Source organism: Protopterus annectens, chromosome 11.part0 (assembly GCF_019279795.1).
Source record: "Protopterus annectens isolate FY-2018-M chromosome 11.part0, PAN1.0, whole genome shotgun sequence".
Lineage (NCBI taxonomy): Eukaryota > Metazoa > Chordata > Ceratodontiformes > Protopteridae > Protopterus > Protopterus annectens.
The window spans coordinates 151,170,120-151,189,840 of NC_056745.1; the positions used below are offsets into that span (position 1 = coordinate 151,170,120).

The window sequence follows — 19,721 nt, forward strand, 5'->3', positions numbered from 1 at the left end:
CTACATTTTATTATAAAACTTAATACTATACACACGCATAATTATTTGAATTAAATTTTTTATTGTAAATATTCCTAATCTAGAAAAAAACTTCTAAATACACCCACCTTCATGGAAACTAGTCTTCCCAATCTGAGTGAGGCCATCTAATCAGTCTATCCTCACACTAAAGCTTTCTAAAATCCCTAAAACATCTGCTGCAGTTTAGATATTAAAATGGTATTATCTGTGATATGTTACAGTCACATCTGTGATATGTTACAGTCACCTGTCCCACTAATCCTCCTAAAAAGATAAGGGAAAATAAGCAATTATTTTCTAATCAATATGTAACACAGGACATTAAAATAAAATTAAATGTAAAATATAATGAAATTGTAAATGGCTATCTATTACATTTTTAAATTTTCATTTCTCTTCATGAACATTTCAGTCTTTCTTCCATAATACTATTACTGTTATACACCACATCTTTCAATAGCAGTTTCTTTGTGATTTGCTTATCCTTCAGTGACCCCAATATCAAAACTGCCAATCAAAACAAGATTCAATTGTCTTTCCTTTCTTTCACACTGCATAGCAATCGTATCATATAATAATAACCTATAGATTTTACAAGCATCATATAAATTTCCAGACATTTTGAACACCCTCTCATTTCTCTCACCTATTTCCTTACCACATGAAGACCCAAAAAGGAATACAGTGAAGGGAATATAATATTTATTTCTAGTTCTTCTCTGCACATCCCTCACGTTATCCATTATTTCAGTCCTGTATTAATTTACTGCTCATTAACCAGGAAAGTAGACTGGTACAATACCCTTTTCGACCACTTTCCAAGGCCATCTGGCATGCACAAAACATTATGTAATAAATAAATAAATATAACATTTTGTTATTTATTTATTGATATTTGATTACCGGGAAGGTCTGACTAGGTAGAAGCTCATTTTCAGTGGAGGCCTGGGTAGAAAAGCTACAAAATATTACAAAACAATCTTCAAAAGTAACACAAAACATCTGCAATTTAAATAATTATAACACATTTGACATAATTTAAAAACATTGGTTAAGAATCGATACACGGTAAAGGACAATCATATAATATTTAGAGAACATTTAGACTGTTTGTATATAAATGACATACAATACATACAGTTGTACATTACAAAGAGGACAAATCTTTACAAAAAAGACTCATGAGGCAAGACAATAATTAGTGACATGCAAGTACAGAACACTGAATAGAAAAACACACAATATGCAAGCAGAAAATAAAACATTTGTAATAAGAAAGCAGTGGTAAAAGAAAAACAGGATACATGTTATAGATTTAGTTTAGGTAATTTCCTTGTAGAGAGTCAGAAACCATAAAGAGAGAAAGTAAGTGATTCCAAAGTAGTTGAATTCTGGTACATTTCTTACAAACATATTCTATCACTTAGCCTATGACTGACTATTATATTAAAGCTCAACAGAAACACAGACATGGTCATACTTTTCAGCACTTACCTTTGTCATGCAGCTGTGTATTCACTGATTTTGCCAATGTTTATACTGAAAGAAACAAATTAAAAAAAGAACTTTAATACTTATAAACAACTGACTCAATTATCATTTTGAAAAAGAGAAAGTATTAACAACGCGTAAATGTTTAATATACATGCCCTTCCTTTTACATGTCTTGGAAATGTCCTTTTCATCTTTCAGTGTGTGCATCTTGGAAACATGCCCTTTACATGACAAATTCTACACAATATTTTTATAGTTACTTCTCTAATACTTGAAGCAACATGTACTATCCGAGGCTTTAATATCACAATATAACAAGCTTTACTTGTTTCCATTACTGCTACAGCATAACATCACTTTTTTCTTTTCCTAGACAGACTGCTACAGCATAACATCACTTTTTTCTTTTCCTAGACAGTAACTGTGAATCACATTTCATTGCACACGCATTTATTTTCTTACATATTTTAACTGGGTACTAGCCATTTCATTTTCTCTGCATACTTCATAAGCTTTTGATAAGATCAAGGGCAGGATTCACGAAGCCTCCGTGTAAGAGTTATAAACTCATACACAGAGGCTGCAGTTAAACGGAGTGATGTCAGCATGCTCTGCATATTCCTGAGAGCATGCTGAATCACACTTAAGGCCAACACGGTCTGTGTAAGACAGTAGGGGGCGTGTCCGTAGGCCGAGCCCTGTAAGCGGACACGCCCCCAGAAGAGGAAAAGTTCCCAAAGTAAACACCCACGACAGAGTCCACGGAAATGTGAATAAACAGAACACAACACATGCCCCCACAGACTATGAACAGAAAACATATAAATAAACACGTTATATATTTTTTTAAATTGTAAAAATGTTTAACCGTGAGTGCGTTCTTGGCTGGCATGCCCGTAGCGCAGCTACAGTTAGCAGTCAGTGTGAAAGCATATAAGAACTAAATATGCAAAATAAGCCAGGAAGCAATAGCGTAGTGGTAGAGATGTTGGCTGAAGAGCAGGCATTCATGGTTCGAGCCCCCACAACACCAATTTTTTTTTATTAGCAAAATAAGCAGGAAACAAGTCCCTGACAAATATGTACACATAAAACCACAACTTATGTAAAATGTAATGAAATAGCCCATTTATATTGAAGAAATGTGAGGTAACAAAAGAATAACAAATGCCAGATGTGCCCATAGCTGAGCTATAGTTTAACAGAGTGAGTGCATCTACCCGTAGATGAGCAGTGGTTTAACTGGTGCAAAATGAGTGCCCGTAGCTGAGCAGTGGTCTAACACGCTAAATCTATGTGCCCCTAACTGAGCTGAGCGTAATATGCGTGCCGATAGCCAAATGAGGCTTAAAGCAGCGTACCCCGTTTGCGCGGAGCTGCGCACCGCACAAACAAGCTAACCGACGGGCAACGTTGAGCAAGCCGTATCAAAACTGCCTTTACACAGACACATCCCTCAGCATGTCTAGACAGTCATGAAAAATAAAAAGCAGTGGCCAGGTTCGAACCCAGGATACTATACACCATAGTCTAGGTACAGAACCACTAAGCCATGACAGCAGTACCTTTAAATGCAATAATAGCTAATATATAGGAATGAATACAAACTGGAGCATGACAATGCAGGTTTACTGAAGTTGATACAATTCCAAAATGGCCAATCACAGATATGTGCAGGAAAAATGGACTATATAAGCCCCATAGGCGGGAATACACAGCATAAATGATTGTAGAACTGACCTGCAGGCAGAATGACAGGAGTAGGAGAGGGTAGTTGCTTTCGAGCACAGAGGTGGGGTGTTGAGGAGTCCAGGTACATGGTCTGGCTCCTAGTCCATAATCATGAGGCCCAACTCATGCAGGGCCAGGTCCTCTGGGGAGCATACAGGGCCGACGCGTGGGACCGGTTGGCTCATGATCTCACCAGTGCCACAGGGATTCCAAGGACTGGTGAGCAGGTCCGTCACCACCATGCGGACCTGAAGAGACGCAAGCAGGACCAACTGAACCTTTGGATCCAGGAGGCCCGGCAAACACCCAATGCCCCACTACTGAGTAAATTACATTTAATTATGTATGTAAGAAATTAAACTAGCTGATATTATGGAGATGTGTATTCCAATATTACTTCATTTATATTACAGCTGCAGGTGTCCGTTCTGCGAACCGCAGAGCCTATGACGATAGGCTGGTGCGGTTGCGCCACCAGGCAGGTCAGTAATCCACTACCAGTAACTGTAAAGAAATATAAAAGTATGACAGTCAGCAAAAGAGTGCAGTGTAGTCAGTAAGGAATAAAATGTGCAAGTAACAGTGTGAAAGTGTCTGCAAGTATTGCTTGATTACAAAAGTGTGTTTCAGCCTGTAAGTTAAACCGAAAAATGAAACTGTCTGACATATATTCTGAAATAAAAATGCCCTACCTGTAAGAAAATAGTACACAACCTGCAGCAGGCTGAAAAGTATAGCTGCAGAAGATGATGAAATTACATGTGTGAAATATATCCCTGTGGAAATACTGAAACATGACAGAAGTGAGACTGCTGGAAAGGATTGTAATAACTACAGGTAAAACATGTCAATAAAGCCTAGAAGTAAGTACCATCCTGAATAGTAAAATGAAAGCAAGTGAGAGAGTGTGAGAAAGTGTCATGAATCCAGCAATACAGTAGTAATAGCCCCTGAATAAAGTATACTGCAGTCAAGACAGAATGAAATGCATGTGAGATTCAAAACCAAACAGCAAAATATGTTCAAAGTGTTGCTGCATCTGGAATGTGTATCCCAAAATCTGGATATGTTGCTCTCAGTCTGCAATATGCAGATAGGATGATTGTCTGATATACCAAACATCCACACTTGTCTACAGCTATATAAAGCAAATGTAGCAGGATGATGTAGCTGAACAAAGCAAGATATGAATGTGTATGAAGAGCACTAAAATGTATATTGATGTTGCAGTAACAGTCCTATCACCAAGTTGAAATAGTTATCGTATAGGAAACTGTAGTTAGAACAGTAGTGTGTATATAACTGTAGCTATTAGAAATGTACAGCATATGTATTGTTATTTGAAGGTGTTAATATTACTTTCTTTACCCCACCCTATAACCACATATAACCCATTCCAAGTGAAAATGGTATGTGCAATCACAATTAACACCCCTGGACGTTTGTCCTGTTGGGTCATATATATTTGCATGTCCGTTGGTGCATCTGCCCTGTTCATACATCCATACCTGATGGCCTGTTGCCATCAATTAACTCTGCATGTTGTTGGACTGTGTATTTCTGTTCAAATTATGCATGCGTTATGCCCGCTGTTCAATGGTGTGAATATCTGGGTGTTTGGTTAATGGGAATACTAATGCATGCTGTTACAACTAATTGTGAATGGTATTATATGTCACTAACCCAAACTGTCATGACATAATGCAAAACATAGGACGACAGGGAAGGCGGGTTCCAGCGGACCCACCTCTCCCACCTCAGCTGGCGAGTGCACCTGGCACTAGTGCCGAGTCCGGACCCTCCTCCGGTGGCCCTGTGCCACCTGCGGGTGGAAGCGCTGCAGGGGATGGGGCTCGCTCCCCCTCTGCAAGTGTGGCCGGAGGAGAACCACCACTCACCCTCCGTAGCGTCCGGACTGTGGTGCGTAGGGAGATTCGGGACTCTGTTCTCGAGCCCCTACGCCAGCTCGAGGCACTGGTGGCGCAACTAACGGGCATGCCTGTTGCTCGGCCTGCACAGCCCCCAGCACAGCCCTGTCCTGGGCAGTGAAGGAACAGTGGCAACTGCCTATGGGTGGGGATATCAGTTCCACTGTTGCCATCTGTGGACTCATGGGCTCTGGATATCCAAACCTCCGTCCCTGTCAATTGTGTAACCCCCCCACACGCGTCATACACCGCCCCTGTATGCATCTTGTCTTCTCCGTTTACCTACCCAACCTACCTCCCCAGCTGTACCGACTTTCTTCACCTGACATACCACTCTCACCTGAAAAAAAAAAAGGGCACTCTGTACCCACAAAAAAATTACGCCCAATACATAGCTGCCCATTCCGCACACGTCTGCTGGACATGGAACCTATCAATTACAATTGGCTGTACAACAAGTATTATTGTTGTCCTGACACCTCTATCAGGGGTGGAAGGTTTCAAATGTCACACCAAATTACATACATATGCACAGCTGTTGCTGATGAAGAAATGGGCAGCTATGGCCTTACCTACATCCCTCCTGCACATCCCAAGCCTGTTTCCCTACTGTCTTACCCTCTTTGTGACCCCTTTTTCACCACTTTCCTGTCTCCCCATTTTCTTTTCTTTCAAAGAAAATAGCGCGGGTGTGCGCCAGAGTAAGCACCGTTAAGCGGTTGTAAGCGGGTGTGTGCGTGTGTGCGCGGAGCTAACCGCCAGTGCGCATGCGTGAGCTCCGCGCAAACCAGCGTTAACCCGGTTACAACTGCTTAAAAGTGCCTTAGTCACTTTGATTGACAGGTCCTGTACTCAGTTCAAAAGCAAAATAAAATTCCACTGTCAGTCCCGATTCCAGGACCTTGGAAACACTAGTCTGTACGACCTACCACTAAGCCATGACTCTTATACAAAAACATTGTGCTAAAATAAATATAACATGTAATAGTAGGGATGAATGTAAAGGGAATATAGGATGTGTAGTACACAAAGCATGTCATTTAAAATTACTGTCAAAACTACTGGATTTCCATAATAGTAGTGTGTGAACAGAAACAGCCATGCTAGTTGGTAGCTTGTAAATAATAAGGTCAGTTAAAGTACATATATAAATGTATGTATATGTACATATATATATATATATATATATATATATATATATATATATATATATATATAGTTGGAGTCATTGTGCATACACACTTGCTACAGGGAACATGAGAGAGGAATGGAGAAATGTGAATATACAACACAGCCTGAATCATGAGAGAGATACTAACCTTTACACTCACAGAACACCGTCCACAGCATACCAGCATGGTCCCCGCCCTCACAATCTGAAAGGGCAATGCCTATCCCACATACCCTTTTATAGCACTGACCTGAAATCACAGTGAGAACTGCAATCAGTACACAACTGGCTGTATGCAATTAGCAAATGCTGGCTTACAATTGGTGCAGAGGCCATCACATGGACCTATGCAGATACCTACAAAAGCATCCAGTGCTAACACTCCCCACATGCAATACATTCATTGCATTGTCTGTAAGCAGATAGAGGGAGAGCAAGAAGTGAGAGAGAGCGAGAGAGAGCAAAAAAAAAAAAAAAAAATTATACACTGTGACTCTGTCACCCGAAGCTGTCAGCACTGACAGTAGCAGCAGAAAGCAGAAGCAGTGGTAACGCAACCAGCTGTGACAAACACAGGTAATGCAAAGTAGCAGGTTAATAGTGTGCATACTGTGAACCCACCCAATGTGTCATAGGTCTGTATCCACATGTATGTCCATGTGATATGTTGTGTGTACGTAGTTCCACCAAAAGGGGATGACCATACATTACATGTCAATCAGTCTTAGGCCATGATCCTGGCAGCAGTTGTCTGTGCGTTAGCCCAGCAATGGCTGTAGTGACTGCTTTGAAAGGTCAGCCAGGTTCAAAAGGCAGGATCAGCCCATCCCAAAGGCACACTGGCTGGGAACAAGTGTCTGCAGGTACCCGATATCACTGCATATGCATCCCATACTGCATAATTCCATAGCTTAGCAGACCAGGCCCGTTATGCATATGATGTGGTAATTCCCAGGGTCAGTTGAGGTGCCCCCTTAGTGGTGTGGGACCACTGTTGCTGTATGCCGCTGTCCAGGTACCTATCCTGTAGTACGACCAAGATAAATTATCAGTGTTATATGCGGTTGTATGTCCTCTCGGAGTGCCGGTAGCACACATCCAGGGATACCACGAGGTCACAGTGATGCTGTGTGTTCTTCTCTGCTGAGGGCGGCCCTCACCCGGACATGTGAGATGATAGGGAGGTTACATCCAGCTCTGATAAATATTTCAACTGGTGGGGGAGAAGGAGGGGGGATACGTGCACCGAACATGTCTGCAATATTGTTGCCAATATCCGTGTGTTTGGTGAATGTTAAGTAGGTGTGTATTAACACAGAGCATATCTGAGGCATGTGGTCCATATGTGTAACATAACTGAAGAAGGCCTTGTGGTCATCCATAGTGTTTGTGTCCATTTCCCTCGCAGAGTAGGCCGTGGTCGTTATGACGGACTGTAGCGTAGTACCATTGCTGACCACAGATGCCTTCCCTTAATGTGAATGTGCTCTGTCCTGCAGTAGCCTCCTGCTATTGTTATACAATCTGCCTCTGTCTGGGGTCCACCGGACAGGATGCCTAACCTTTGTGCATAGGGTCTGGGTTAGAAATGTGTGTGCAAGTTCCATGCAATCTGTGGCATGTCTGTGGTAAGCATTTGCAAAGGGGTCAGCAGTGTGGCTTGTGGCTTCCACTGGCCCAGTGTGCTGCATGGATACCATCTCAGTCCCAGCAAGTGAATAACTGTCTAATCACATACATATCAAAGTAGTCTACTGTGCTGGTGGTGGTGGTGGGATATGTATATCCAGGCAAAGTAACTTCTGTCCACATCACAGTAGTGGACGGTGTCCCACATACAGTACCTTGGGATGAACCCCCAGAGTGAGGTTGTGCATTGCACCCATCAGTGTGTGCTGACCGATGGGGCATGCTACTATGTTGTGTGGAATGTGGCAGGTATTGTTGCACAGGTGTTGACTGAGCACTGATATCTGGCCATGTACCTGTGTATCTACCACGACACACACACATGCAACATATGGGAGTAGTAGTATATCACTACACATGAGTATCATGTATAGTATTTGTGCCATATATTGCTGACATGGTCTGCTGATATCCTGTTTGTGTTCTCTTCCAGGGAGATGGCGCGACAGCGTAACCCCGCCTACTCTGTGGCGGAAGATGAGGAGATCCACCAGAGCCTGGTGCGGGAGTATGACATCCTGTTTTCCCACACCAGTCAGAATCAGCAGGAGACGGCCGCACTGTGGCAAGACCTTGTCCGTAGGGTAAATGATATTGGCACGCATAACAGGACATATGAGCAGGTACGACATCACTGCAGTGATTTAATCCGAAGTGTCCGGCAGCGTGCATCAGATATCCACAGGCAACAGGTCACCACAAGAGGTGGGGTGGCCACACATACCCCCTCACCAGACTGGAGGGGCTACTCCTAAGTGTTGTGGCTCCTGCCCCGGAACACCAACAGCAGTACACCTGCATTATGATGGAGGCTGGTTCCACACAGCAGCACGACATGGAGCGTGCAGGTAATATGCCATATGTACACTTGACTGTTCTGTACACTGTATCATATGCAATATCAATGGCACAGTTGTTCCCACTGACATTAATCTCATCATTTCTGCAGGTCCCTCCAGGGTTACAGCAAGGCAGGCCATCCATGCTGGTGAGTGTGTTTAACATAACCTATAATAGTCCTGATAATGCTAGTAACAGTAGTGTAACTCAGTAGTGCTCTGTGTGTATACTGCGGAGTGTGCATGTGTGCAGGTGTGCCTGTGTGCAGGTGTGCCTGTGCCCATGTGTGCAGGTGTGCCTGTGTCCACGTGTGAATCTGTGCATGTGTGCCTGTGTCCACGTGTGCATGTGTGCCTGTGTCCACGTGACCACATGTGCATGCGTGCATGTGCCCACGTGTGCATGTGCCCATGTGTGCATGTGACCACGTGTGCATGTGACCATGTGTGCATGTGACCATGTGTCCACGTGTCCAAGTCTGCATGTGTCCATGTGTGCATGTGTCCACGTGTGCATGTGTGCCTGTGTCAACGTGAGCATGTCTGCATGTGTGCCTGTGTCCATGTGTGCATGTGTGTATAAATGCATCACTGGTAACAATGTCTGGAGGCTGTAAACTGTGTTTCCCGTCTTCCTCCCACAGGTTCTGGGGCTGCTCTGGTGACCTGCAGCAGGGAACCTGAATCCTGTGCCACGGCTACTGGTAATGATGATATTTGTGTAATGGTACAGGAAGGTGTGTCAGGGTCTGCCATTGGTCAGCCAATTGACAGTACACAGCTGTCAACCCCATCATTGCGCACAGTCATCCTGCCTGTACATCCTTTGTCACCATTGTCCCTAGGTGATGGACAGGATACAGTGGGCATAGACCAGGGTAATGTGGTACCTGTGGCACATGCATCCCCACACAGCAGCCATGGGCAGGGTCCTCCAATGGTACCACACAGACAGTTGCCCATGGGTTCTCGTGGGAGCATCCGTGGGCGTACTGCCTCTGGGCGACGTGCCCAAAGAGGTCTGTCAACCTCAGCTATGTTTCGGACTGTCATGCAGGCACAGTCACGTATGGAAAGGTACACGAGACAGGGTCTGAGGGAGCTGAGAGCATGTCGCACAGCCATGACAGACAGTATGCGTGACATTGCGGATGCTATCCGTAACTTCACCGATGCCATAGACAGACATTGTGGGGACATATTACAGCAGTTCCACAACCAGATGTCCATGAGCCAGGGCAATGGTGGGCGTTTGTGGCATCGACGTGGCCGTATGCCGGCAGCAGCAGCAGCTGGCAGTCGGCGCGGATGACAACAGGCTTGCGCATGCCCCCATAGTGCCAGCAGCAGCCCCAGCAATGCTGGGTCTGTGCTGTCATCAGAACACCCCAGGAGACCACGTGCACGCAGCTCTGGACAGTCCCAACAGGGACTTGTGTCCAGTCAACACACTCCCGCTTTTGATGACAGTACCCAGTCTGGCTTTGTACTGGATATGGTCCGTAGCACCCCTGTCAGGCATAGGTACCATGTCCGTGCACACAGACACTGATCTGTATGGCCTGTCAGGTGCAGTCTGTGGCTGTCCACAAACCCCTGTATATGGCAGCCATGAGGTGGAACTGTGTGCGTGCATACACACATGCGAAATGTTAACACCTAGGGCGACCACATACACGCACACACTGCACCAACACTGCCCCACCCTGTACTGCTGCCCCTCACCAACACACATACACACACATGTCAATTGGTGGTATCAGTGGCTGACTCAGGCATACCTAATCCACACCCTGTGCATATGATAACACAGTGCCACCTCCTGCAATCTCAAACATCATTGCGGGAACAGGTAAACACGTTGCTGATGCACAGGGTGACTACATAGAAGTGTATTAGTAGTATCATGTTGGTAACAGTACAGTGTGCTGCTATGACTGTGTGTTTATCCCAGCATGCCTGCTGCAGTAACTGTATGAATGTCCTGAATTGTTATCTGCACCCATAGTACATACCAAAGTATAACAGCTGCACATAATTGCATGCCGGTGGTAAGGTTGTCAACAGATAGCCGCAAACATGGGTAGCGCAGGGGGAAAGCTAACGCAAGTAGTGATATGCAATGGTGGACATGTACAGTAATGGTGTCAAGTTGCCCACAATGACTATGCCATGTGGATGCTCGCGCATGTAGATATGTGTGCAGTACCAATGTAATCCAAATCACAAATAAGTATGACATAATATCAGTTCTACCATGGGCATCTGCGCTGCATATTCCTGGGTACATGTTGATAGTGCCTACATATTTGAAATGTTACTTACTGTTATTGTTACTCCTTCTTTGTTGTATAATGCACTACTTCCAGCCCTGTTTACTGTAGCTTTGTTTGCATGCATGTTCGCTTGGGGTTCCCTGGAACACTGCTTACACCTGCAATGCAGAGTTACAGTGCTTCTGTAGATTTCTAGTGTCATCTGCATAGCGTACGATACGTATGTCAACTTTACACATGACAGAACGTCACTGTCTGTCCTGTACGCATGTACGTTGCCTGTGACACATTGCACACGTCTTACCTGGCATTTACCCACGTGTGCAGTCATATATGTCAGTGCTAAGAAACAGTAGCGGTACACCCACACATACACACCTTTAGTATGTTGTTCCCCATTGGCCCTATGTGTTGGTACTCACCATGGCAATCACACTACTAGGGTAGCATGTGCAAAGGTAACCTGTGAATCGCCTCTATGGTCCAGTTGTGGTTTATGTGAGTCATGTGTCAATGTCACAGCTGCCACATGTATGCAGTCAGCCATCACCGTTGGCCAGGAACGTACAACACATGTGTGGGATGCCACCACACAGCCAATCTGGGGACTGGTCTGTCTGAACCCAGTAATGCCATACCCTGTCAGGTGGCATGTCATATATACTACATCCCGGACAAACATCAACCCCAATCCCTGCTGCTACTATTGATAATACCCCTGAAGATGTTCCTGATAGTTTTGACCAGTTCTTTACTGAGACATTTCAGGCCCTAGCTAGCCATCTACCTCCTAGCTCCCCTGGTCCTGAAAGTAGCACCCCTAGAAAACTACTTGCGTTCAGCTGCCAACCAGTCGCCACTTCACTTCTCCGTACCTTGACTGAAACAGTGAAACCCACTACACTTTCTGCTGATCAACTCCCTGCCGAGTACCTATCAAAACCAGATGATGCTACTGCTTACCCCGTCTCAAAGGTAATCAAAGAAACCATGGTAGAATCTAACTTTCGCACCATCTGGAAAATGTCATATGTAATCCCACTTCACAAAGGAGGCAGCTCTACTGAATTCTCCAATTATTGGCCAATAGCTATACGCTCTCCACTTGCAAAGATTATGGAAACTTTCGTCATAGACAATTCATGCACCACCTAATCCAAAATCGCATTATGGCAGACACTCAGCATGGCCTACGTCCTCATCACAGCACTACTTCAGGCCTCTTAGCCTTTACTAACACCATAAACCATACTTGCAACACTAATTATATATCCTCAGCCCTCTTTTTGGATCTTTCCAAGGCATACGATATGGTTGATCACCAACTTGTACTCCACACCCTGCAAACACTGTCTAGATACTGGAGCCTTCCAATGGTTTCAATCCTACCTGCATGGTCGACAGCAGGCTGGCCTCTGGCAGAACAAACTCTCTAACCTTCTACCTAACACCCTCAGAGTACCACAAGGCTCTATAATAGGGCCCTTGCTGTTCTCCATCTTCATTAACGACCTTTATACTGTCATCCCAAAAGTCAGCTGTATCCAATATGCTGAAGACTCTACTCTGATCTGCTCAGCCACATCTCCAGTAGAGTTATGGTCAGCTACCCATACCACCTTTAATACAACAGAAAACTGGCTTTCTGAAAATCGTCTGATCCTAAATCCCAAATAAACTAACCTGTTGTTATTTCACCAACACGTAGGTCTACCACTTTCACTGTTACCATAACATCAACTGATGGCACAATAATCTCCCCTGACCCATCTCCGAAACTATTTGGTGTCATCATAGACAATCTCAAATGTGACCTTCATGTTAACCAGATTATCAAAGCCATCAATAGAAAACTAGGGTCACTTTACAGAATTAAAGCCTTCCTAGCCCCTCCAGCTAAAGGTGCCATAGCTCGCTCACACCTTCTGTATGCATCCCCTCTACTCTCGAATATGAACAAGACTGTCCTTAACAAACACTCAATTTGCTACAACCACATTGCCAGGTTTGCCACTGGGCTGCCTTTTAGGACACATCATTGCATCAATCTAAATCAGCTTGGTTGGCTTGCAATACCCAGCCTAATACAGTACAACCAACTGATTATGGCCTATAAAATCCTCTATAATCCAGACAATACTCCTGCACTTCAAATATTATCACCCCCTATAACAATCCTAGACCGCTTCGATCCTCTAACAAATTACTACTTCAGACTAGCAAGTTTAATAACACAGCCGGTGATTCTCTCTCTGCAAACCCTGTAAGTAGATCCTGGAACTCACTTCCAGCTGATATTACCCTACTGTCCACCTTAGGTCAATTTAACAGCAGACTCAAACAACATTTGTCACTTAACTGGCTATGTCAATGTATCAAGCCTGGCTAACTCGAATGTGTAAAATCTGTGAACCACTTTACTGTGTAATTTTAATTTAATCCTGACTTGTGCTCAGGACTAACATTAACCTGTGGAACATGTTTGACTTGCTTACTTATGTAATCTCTGTAAATAATCTGTTTGTAATATGTAATGCTAGTATTTTGTAATGCTGTATCTGCTACCCTCGTAGCTTGTCTCCATGGGCCTCCCCTGGAAATGGACATGCATCCAGTCGGACTATCCCAGTCAACAAATGTAGGATAAATAAATAAATAAATAAAATATATTACAGTGACTACAACACAAGTCAGACATTGACAAGCACTGACAGCATGCTGAACACACTGGGGCATACGTGGGGACTCAGAATAGCAGCCTGCCTGGGCATCACACACCTCCGCAGCTGGCACACAGGCATATGTTCCGTCGGAACAGAGCACATGCCACACATGGCACGCACATCCCCTGTGCCACACACTCACAGCCTGTAGGGCTACACAACACACCTGCTACAGACGTGTCAGGTACCTGTCTTGTGTGCTGCACTGGGGTCCCGTTCAACAGGCTGTATCTGGTGAAGGTCACAGTGACATGAGTCAGGGGCACTATGGTCCACCACAGCACACATGCATACAGGTCAGTCAGAGGCATGGACAGATATGACTCACTCATTGACCATTCCAGTATGGCTGCCTGAGACATACCTCCCTGGACTACATGATAGGGAACATAGAATAGATCTCTCAGCATGTGGCACAGGCCAGTATGAGCCTGATGTTGGTTGCAAACATACCCTCACCAGGTATTCTACCACTATATGTGGGAAGGGTGTTGTATGTCTACATTATGCTCAGTCTCCACTGTCATTCATAGGGTATCCACTGGCTGTCAACGTGTGCTTACATGCTAGGGAAGCCACAATGATGTGCAAGGGTCATCTTGCACGTGACACCCATGGCCCGATGTATAATGGCAAAGCTCCTTGGTACACACATACTGGCTTATGCTGCAGGACATGGTTTACATAGCGACCTCCGTGGGTATCACACAGGTTAGGACACTAACAGTGCTGCTACACAACAACAGCAGTGTACACCGGAAGATGCATGCACCAGACACTGCCCTCAGCACGGAGAACTGCAATGTCTGTGCAGTACCAGATTCATGATTCATGGCTCACAGGTGTTACCCATCATTGACAGGTTATGCCCCATACCATGCCGGTCGTCCCCTACACATGTAACACACATGGATAGGGGGGTTGTATCCCAAGGTAACACAGATACACACACCTCCAGGTTGTTGGCACAGCACAAACCATCAGGGCCCACTCATGTGCAGCTAACAGTGTGTCGGACTGCCATCTGGTTCATAGCCTGGCACACACAACCCTCCCATACACAGGAAGACCACCTATCCTCCATAACAACACTGGCAATATGACAGTCTCAAGAACTGTGTTTATATGGCCGGACTGCATCCAGTCAAACATTGTGTGTGAGCATTACTGTAGCTATAACACACTAGTTGAAGGGTTCACAGCATGTGGTCGCTAAATTGCAGTGGAATGACATGTTACCACTACCACAACAGGTGGGAACATGCAGCACCTGTACATCGACTACATGTACACTATATGGCCCAGACCAGATGTGTATCCCCTGCTATAGGTCTTTCACCATAGACACCCACACTGTATAGAGACATACCACGTGCGGACCCTGCACAGTAAGACACAGTCATATTGGTATACATTGCAAATACCATTTATCCACTCGAGGCATGGGTCAGACATAGTAACTACTGTAGGTCACAGGTATTTATGTGTATGTGTCACACACATACATCATGTGTGCAATGCCATTGCTGGTTTAGGCAATGGCATGCATTGTTATGTACAAACACCCACACAAGGTCATACTGTGTGATACAACCACACGTGACAGTTGTGGGTTACCAAAACATACCTATCTGTACTCTGACAATGGTAATAGACACAGTAGCAGAGCACACTATTGGCATTACTAGCCAACTAGCCCTGTTTGGCTGTGCTGATAGTGTGGTGACATCCCCTGTGTTTACTGGGGGAGTATGCATCATCTGGTGTACTGTAGTATTTGCCAAAAGGATCTGTTCTCTCACACTTGCATTTACACACACCCTACTACCCCCACACACATGCACACTTGCCATTTGCAGGATTCATTCCCCTACCTAACTAAGTCATGACACGTGAGAGACGCATTAGCAAAGCGCACTATTCGGTTTACTAGATAGTTCCTGTTCTCTGGCTATACTTACAGGGTGCTGACAACATCAGTATTTTGAAAGGGTAATGTGCATCAGGTAGTGTGATCTCCTGATTGCCAAAACTAACATATTTTTCATGGAAATGCACACACACAAACTCCCACATCCAAACACACACATATGCCATTTACAGGTTTCAAACTCCTACCTAACTACATTACGATACTGGAGAGACGCATTAGCAGAGCGCTATTCACATTACTGGGAGGCTTCCTTCTCCTGCTGTACTTATAGGGTGCTGACATCATCAGTGTTTAGAAAGGGGAGTGTGCATCCTGTAGTGTGTTCTCCCAGTTGCCAAAAGGGACATTTCCCTCACACATATTTGCACACACACACACTAACCCCCCTCATCCAAACACACACACTTGTATTTGCAGGATTCAAACCACTAGCTAACTATGTTATGACACTCGAGACGGACGCATTAGCAGAGCGCGCTATTCGCATTACTGGGAGGCTTCCCTTCTCCTGCTGTACTTATAGGGTGCTGACATCATCTGTGTTTAGAAAGGGGAATGTGCATCCTGTAGTGTATTTTCCCAGTTGCCAAAAGGGACATTTCCCTCTCACAGCCTTTCACACACACAACCCCCCCCCCCCACACACACACACACACTGAGCATTTGCAGGATTCGAACCCCTACCTAACTATATTATGACACTTGAGGGAGACGCATTAGCAGAGCGCACTATCCGAATTACTGGGCATCTGTTCTGCACCTGTAGTATTTCTAGGGTGCTGACATCTTTATTTCTACAGAGGTATGTAGATGTAGTACTACCTGTCAGGTGGGGGATAGCATATATATGCATTTGCAGCCACCTACGTCAGGGTCAGATATGCACATCGCACTGGCAGATAATGTTCTATACCATGCTTTGGGACCACAGGACCTGTAACACACAACCAGTCCAGAACACCACACCCACATCCAGGACACACACTTAGCTTCCCTGGGAACAGTGCCAGGATATGCAGGTATTCACATACACCATTGCAGTTGTTAACATCAGGTACAGGCATATTGTGTGTTAGAACTACTCAGGCCTCTACCACTTTACCCTACAGCCACTACAATTTGTGGGTCCATGTGCTATGGCAAAACCACACACCACAGCCACATGGGTGAATACATATTGCACCTGTCCATCTGCAACATGGGTACTCACTGTTCCACACCAGAGGTAGACCACCATTGTTGATATCTGACCATACCCACCTTTCCCTGGACATCCATATCTCATCTCCACCCCCAGGCAAGGTTGTCACTGCACACAAACTGTGTTTAGCACAAGCAGACTCTACACTTGTGTAGACTGGGGTGGATGACTTCAGAGCACCCATGCTGGAGGACTATACTGGCCACTCAGCATAATCCTTGACAATTGCATCCTATGAGCATGTGTACAGTTTGCATTGGTCATGCTATCCCACATATACCCATGACTGCTCCACAACAAGACACCTGTCAGCTGTACACCAGTCATATATGCGCCGTTCAACAGACAGAGTGACCTAATACATTGCAGAGCTGTAGCCCACAGAGGGAGGACATCTGTGGACGTTCCAGCACGGCACTTCATTCACACATACTCATTACAACACAGTGTTCACAGTGGAATCGTCCAGAGAATGCAGATAGGGCTCCCCATAGTCTGTTACTGATGGACACCTACTGTCAGAGATCCTCAGCAACCCTCTCACAGCACACACAGACAACATGGCTGTGGCTTAGCACATTCAATCCCTGAGACCTCCACGGTGCCCCTGCTTGACAGAGGCACAGCTCACTAGCCTCACATGTTGCCTTCTGTGACCTACTTTACAGTGGCACGGTAGCCTACTATCCTGGGGATGCAGATGCCAAGCGCACTCTGGCTGAGCTGTCATTCCCTGGGGCAAGAAGCCTAGTATTGACCTCTACACCCATATGTTCAACTGTCGGATGCACAATATTTGTTGTGCTGTTCTACTGTTTGCAGGTCTTTATTGCCATAGCATTCCCTGTTCCTATGACCAACTTGTGTATCTGTGGCAGATGTTTGCATATGATGGCGATCCACTATATCACTTATGTCTCTGTGGTCATTTACTGTGTGCACTGGGCTGATTGCTGTGTTGTGGTTGGTTCCTGGACTGACACGTACAAATACCAGATGTGTGTGGCCAACTGCTACACAGAGATATGGCCTAAGTTTGTGAGCATGCCCAGTTCAGCCTTTCCATGGCATGTCTGACATATGCCTCATTTATCAAAGTGTGCGAGCATGCCCAGTGTGAGCTTTCCATATGTTGCACTCTGGAGTCCACCACATATTTGGGTGTGTGTGACCTTCGACAATATCGCACATTTATGATTGTGTGTTGGGTGTCATGTTGTGTACTAACTGTCCAACTGCTTCGTGTCTGCCACAACAGGGATTATACTGTGCCTGCAGGAATTACATGGGATACTTTGCAGACAGTTCAACATACTTTCATAATGACCTAACACTGTAGTACCGTATAGTGTACTGGTTCGGTACTTTCACTGTGGTGGACAGTATCCTGGGCTTTAGTCCCATGACTGCTTGACATCTTCATAGTGAGCACAACAGACTGTGTAGGGGCCAGTTGTGCACATATGACCATGTTGCAATATGTTCAGATATGGACTACCTACAGCAGGCTCGTCCAACATTGCTAGTGTATTCCACAACATGGGTGGACATTGGCAAACACTAGCGATGTTCCGTAGGCCATTTCTGATGCTAGTCACAGGGTGTGTTTGTCCTTCGACACACATTGTAACTGGAGTTTGCCATTACATATGTCATGGTTGGTATAATGTGCCTCCGTCTACCTCTGACATAACAGTGATACCCAGGGTAGCCTACCATCTCCCATACACTCATCAGGATGCCTCTTGAGGGGTGTCGATATGTGGCTCTCTGGCTGACCTTTACCAGGGGTTTACTGAAGTGTGGGGGTGCCTTCTGTGTTATGGATCATTCTGTACAGCTTGTCATATGTATGTCAGTGCTGGGGTTCAGGTCTCTCATGTGCACAGCTCACTGCCATTCAGATTGTACAAGGTGCAACATGTTCATTCATTCCAGGTTGGACATGGCTTCATACATCAGGCACAGCTTTCCTGTAGCTGGGAAGGATGGCGGTGTGTGGGGCTGCAGTTTGTTTACTCAGGCAACACATGTCATCTGTTCATGCTCTTTGCTACCCCTGGTGGGGTACTGTTGTGGACTTTACAGTTGATGGAGGTGTCTGCTGCGTTATATCCCACAGGGGCTATTGTAGTCAGTTGTGATGCTGATGGAGGATGGCTGCAGAGCCACAGTGAGTTTCCCTTATCTACATCTGCCAGCCTTCATGTTTGGGTGGGTATATGGTACATGTTTCTGCGAACACTACAGCCACATGTTTGTCCAGTGCAGGATATTTATCACCTTTTGTACCCAGGTCTCACATTACATGTTAGGTACCTCATGGGTTAACACCTGTGTGGTAATTTGTGGGCACTTACTGTATACCACGGTGGTTGTCTATACACAGTTCTGCAATCAGCCTGCTGACATGGCTATGGCTACAGTTGTCTGTTTGTAGGTGGCCCTTTTGTGGGTTGCTTGTGTCAGTTGGGGGTCGGATATGGTGGGCTGTTTTTACTCCTCTGCATACATGCTCAGTCACAGTCCTTCCATGTTGGCCTATACCTATGGGACATGTATACAGAACGGGGGGGGGCCAAGACCAGGCCTTGTGGGATGCCACTCATATCCGCTTTGTAGTCTGACATGGATGCGGCATGTCTGACCATGTCAGTTCTGTCCTTGGTCTGCTTTGCAACTCCTCTACTGACATAGGGGTGTATATTTAAGCTG

At 45.2% G+C, this 19,721-nt stretch overlaps 1 protein-coding gene across 1 annotated transcript in view; it reads right to left on the bottom strand.

Moving 5' to 3' along the window:
- Positions 1 to 19,721, bottom strand: part of WDR91 (WD repeat domain 91) — a 1,072,555-nt gene that overhangs the window by 950,889 nt on the left and 101,945 nt on the right. The window contains exon 2 of the mRNA XM_044087550.1: positions 1,516 to 1,560. Coding sequence (XP_043943485.1) covers positions 1,516 to 1,524 — 9 coding nt within the window. The 5' untranslated portion in view covers positions 1,525 to 1,560. The remainder of the gene's footprint in view (positions 1 to 1,515; positions 1,561 to 19,721) is intronic.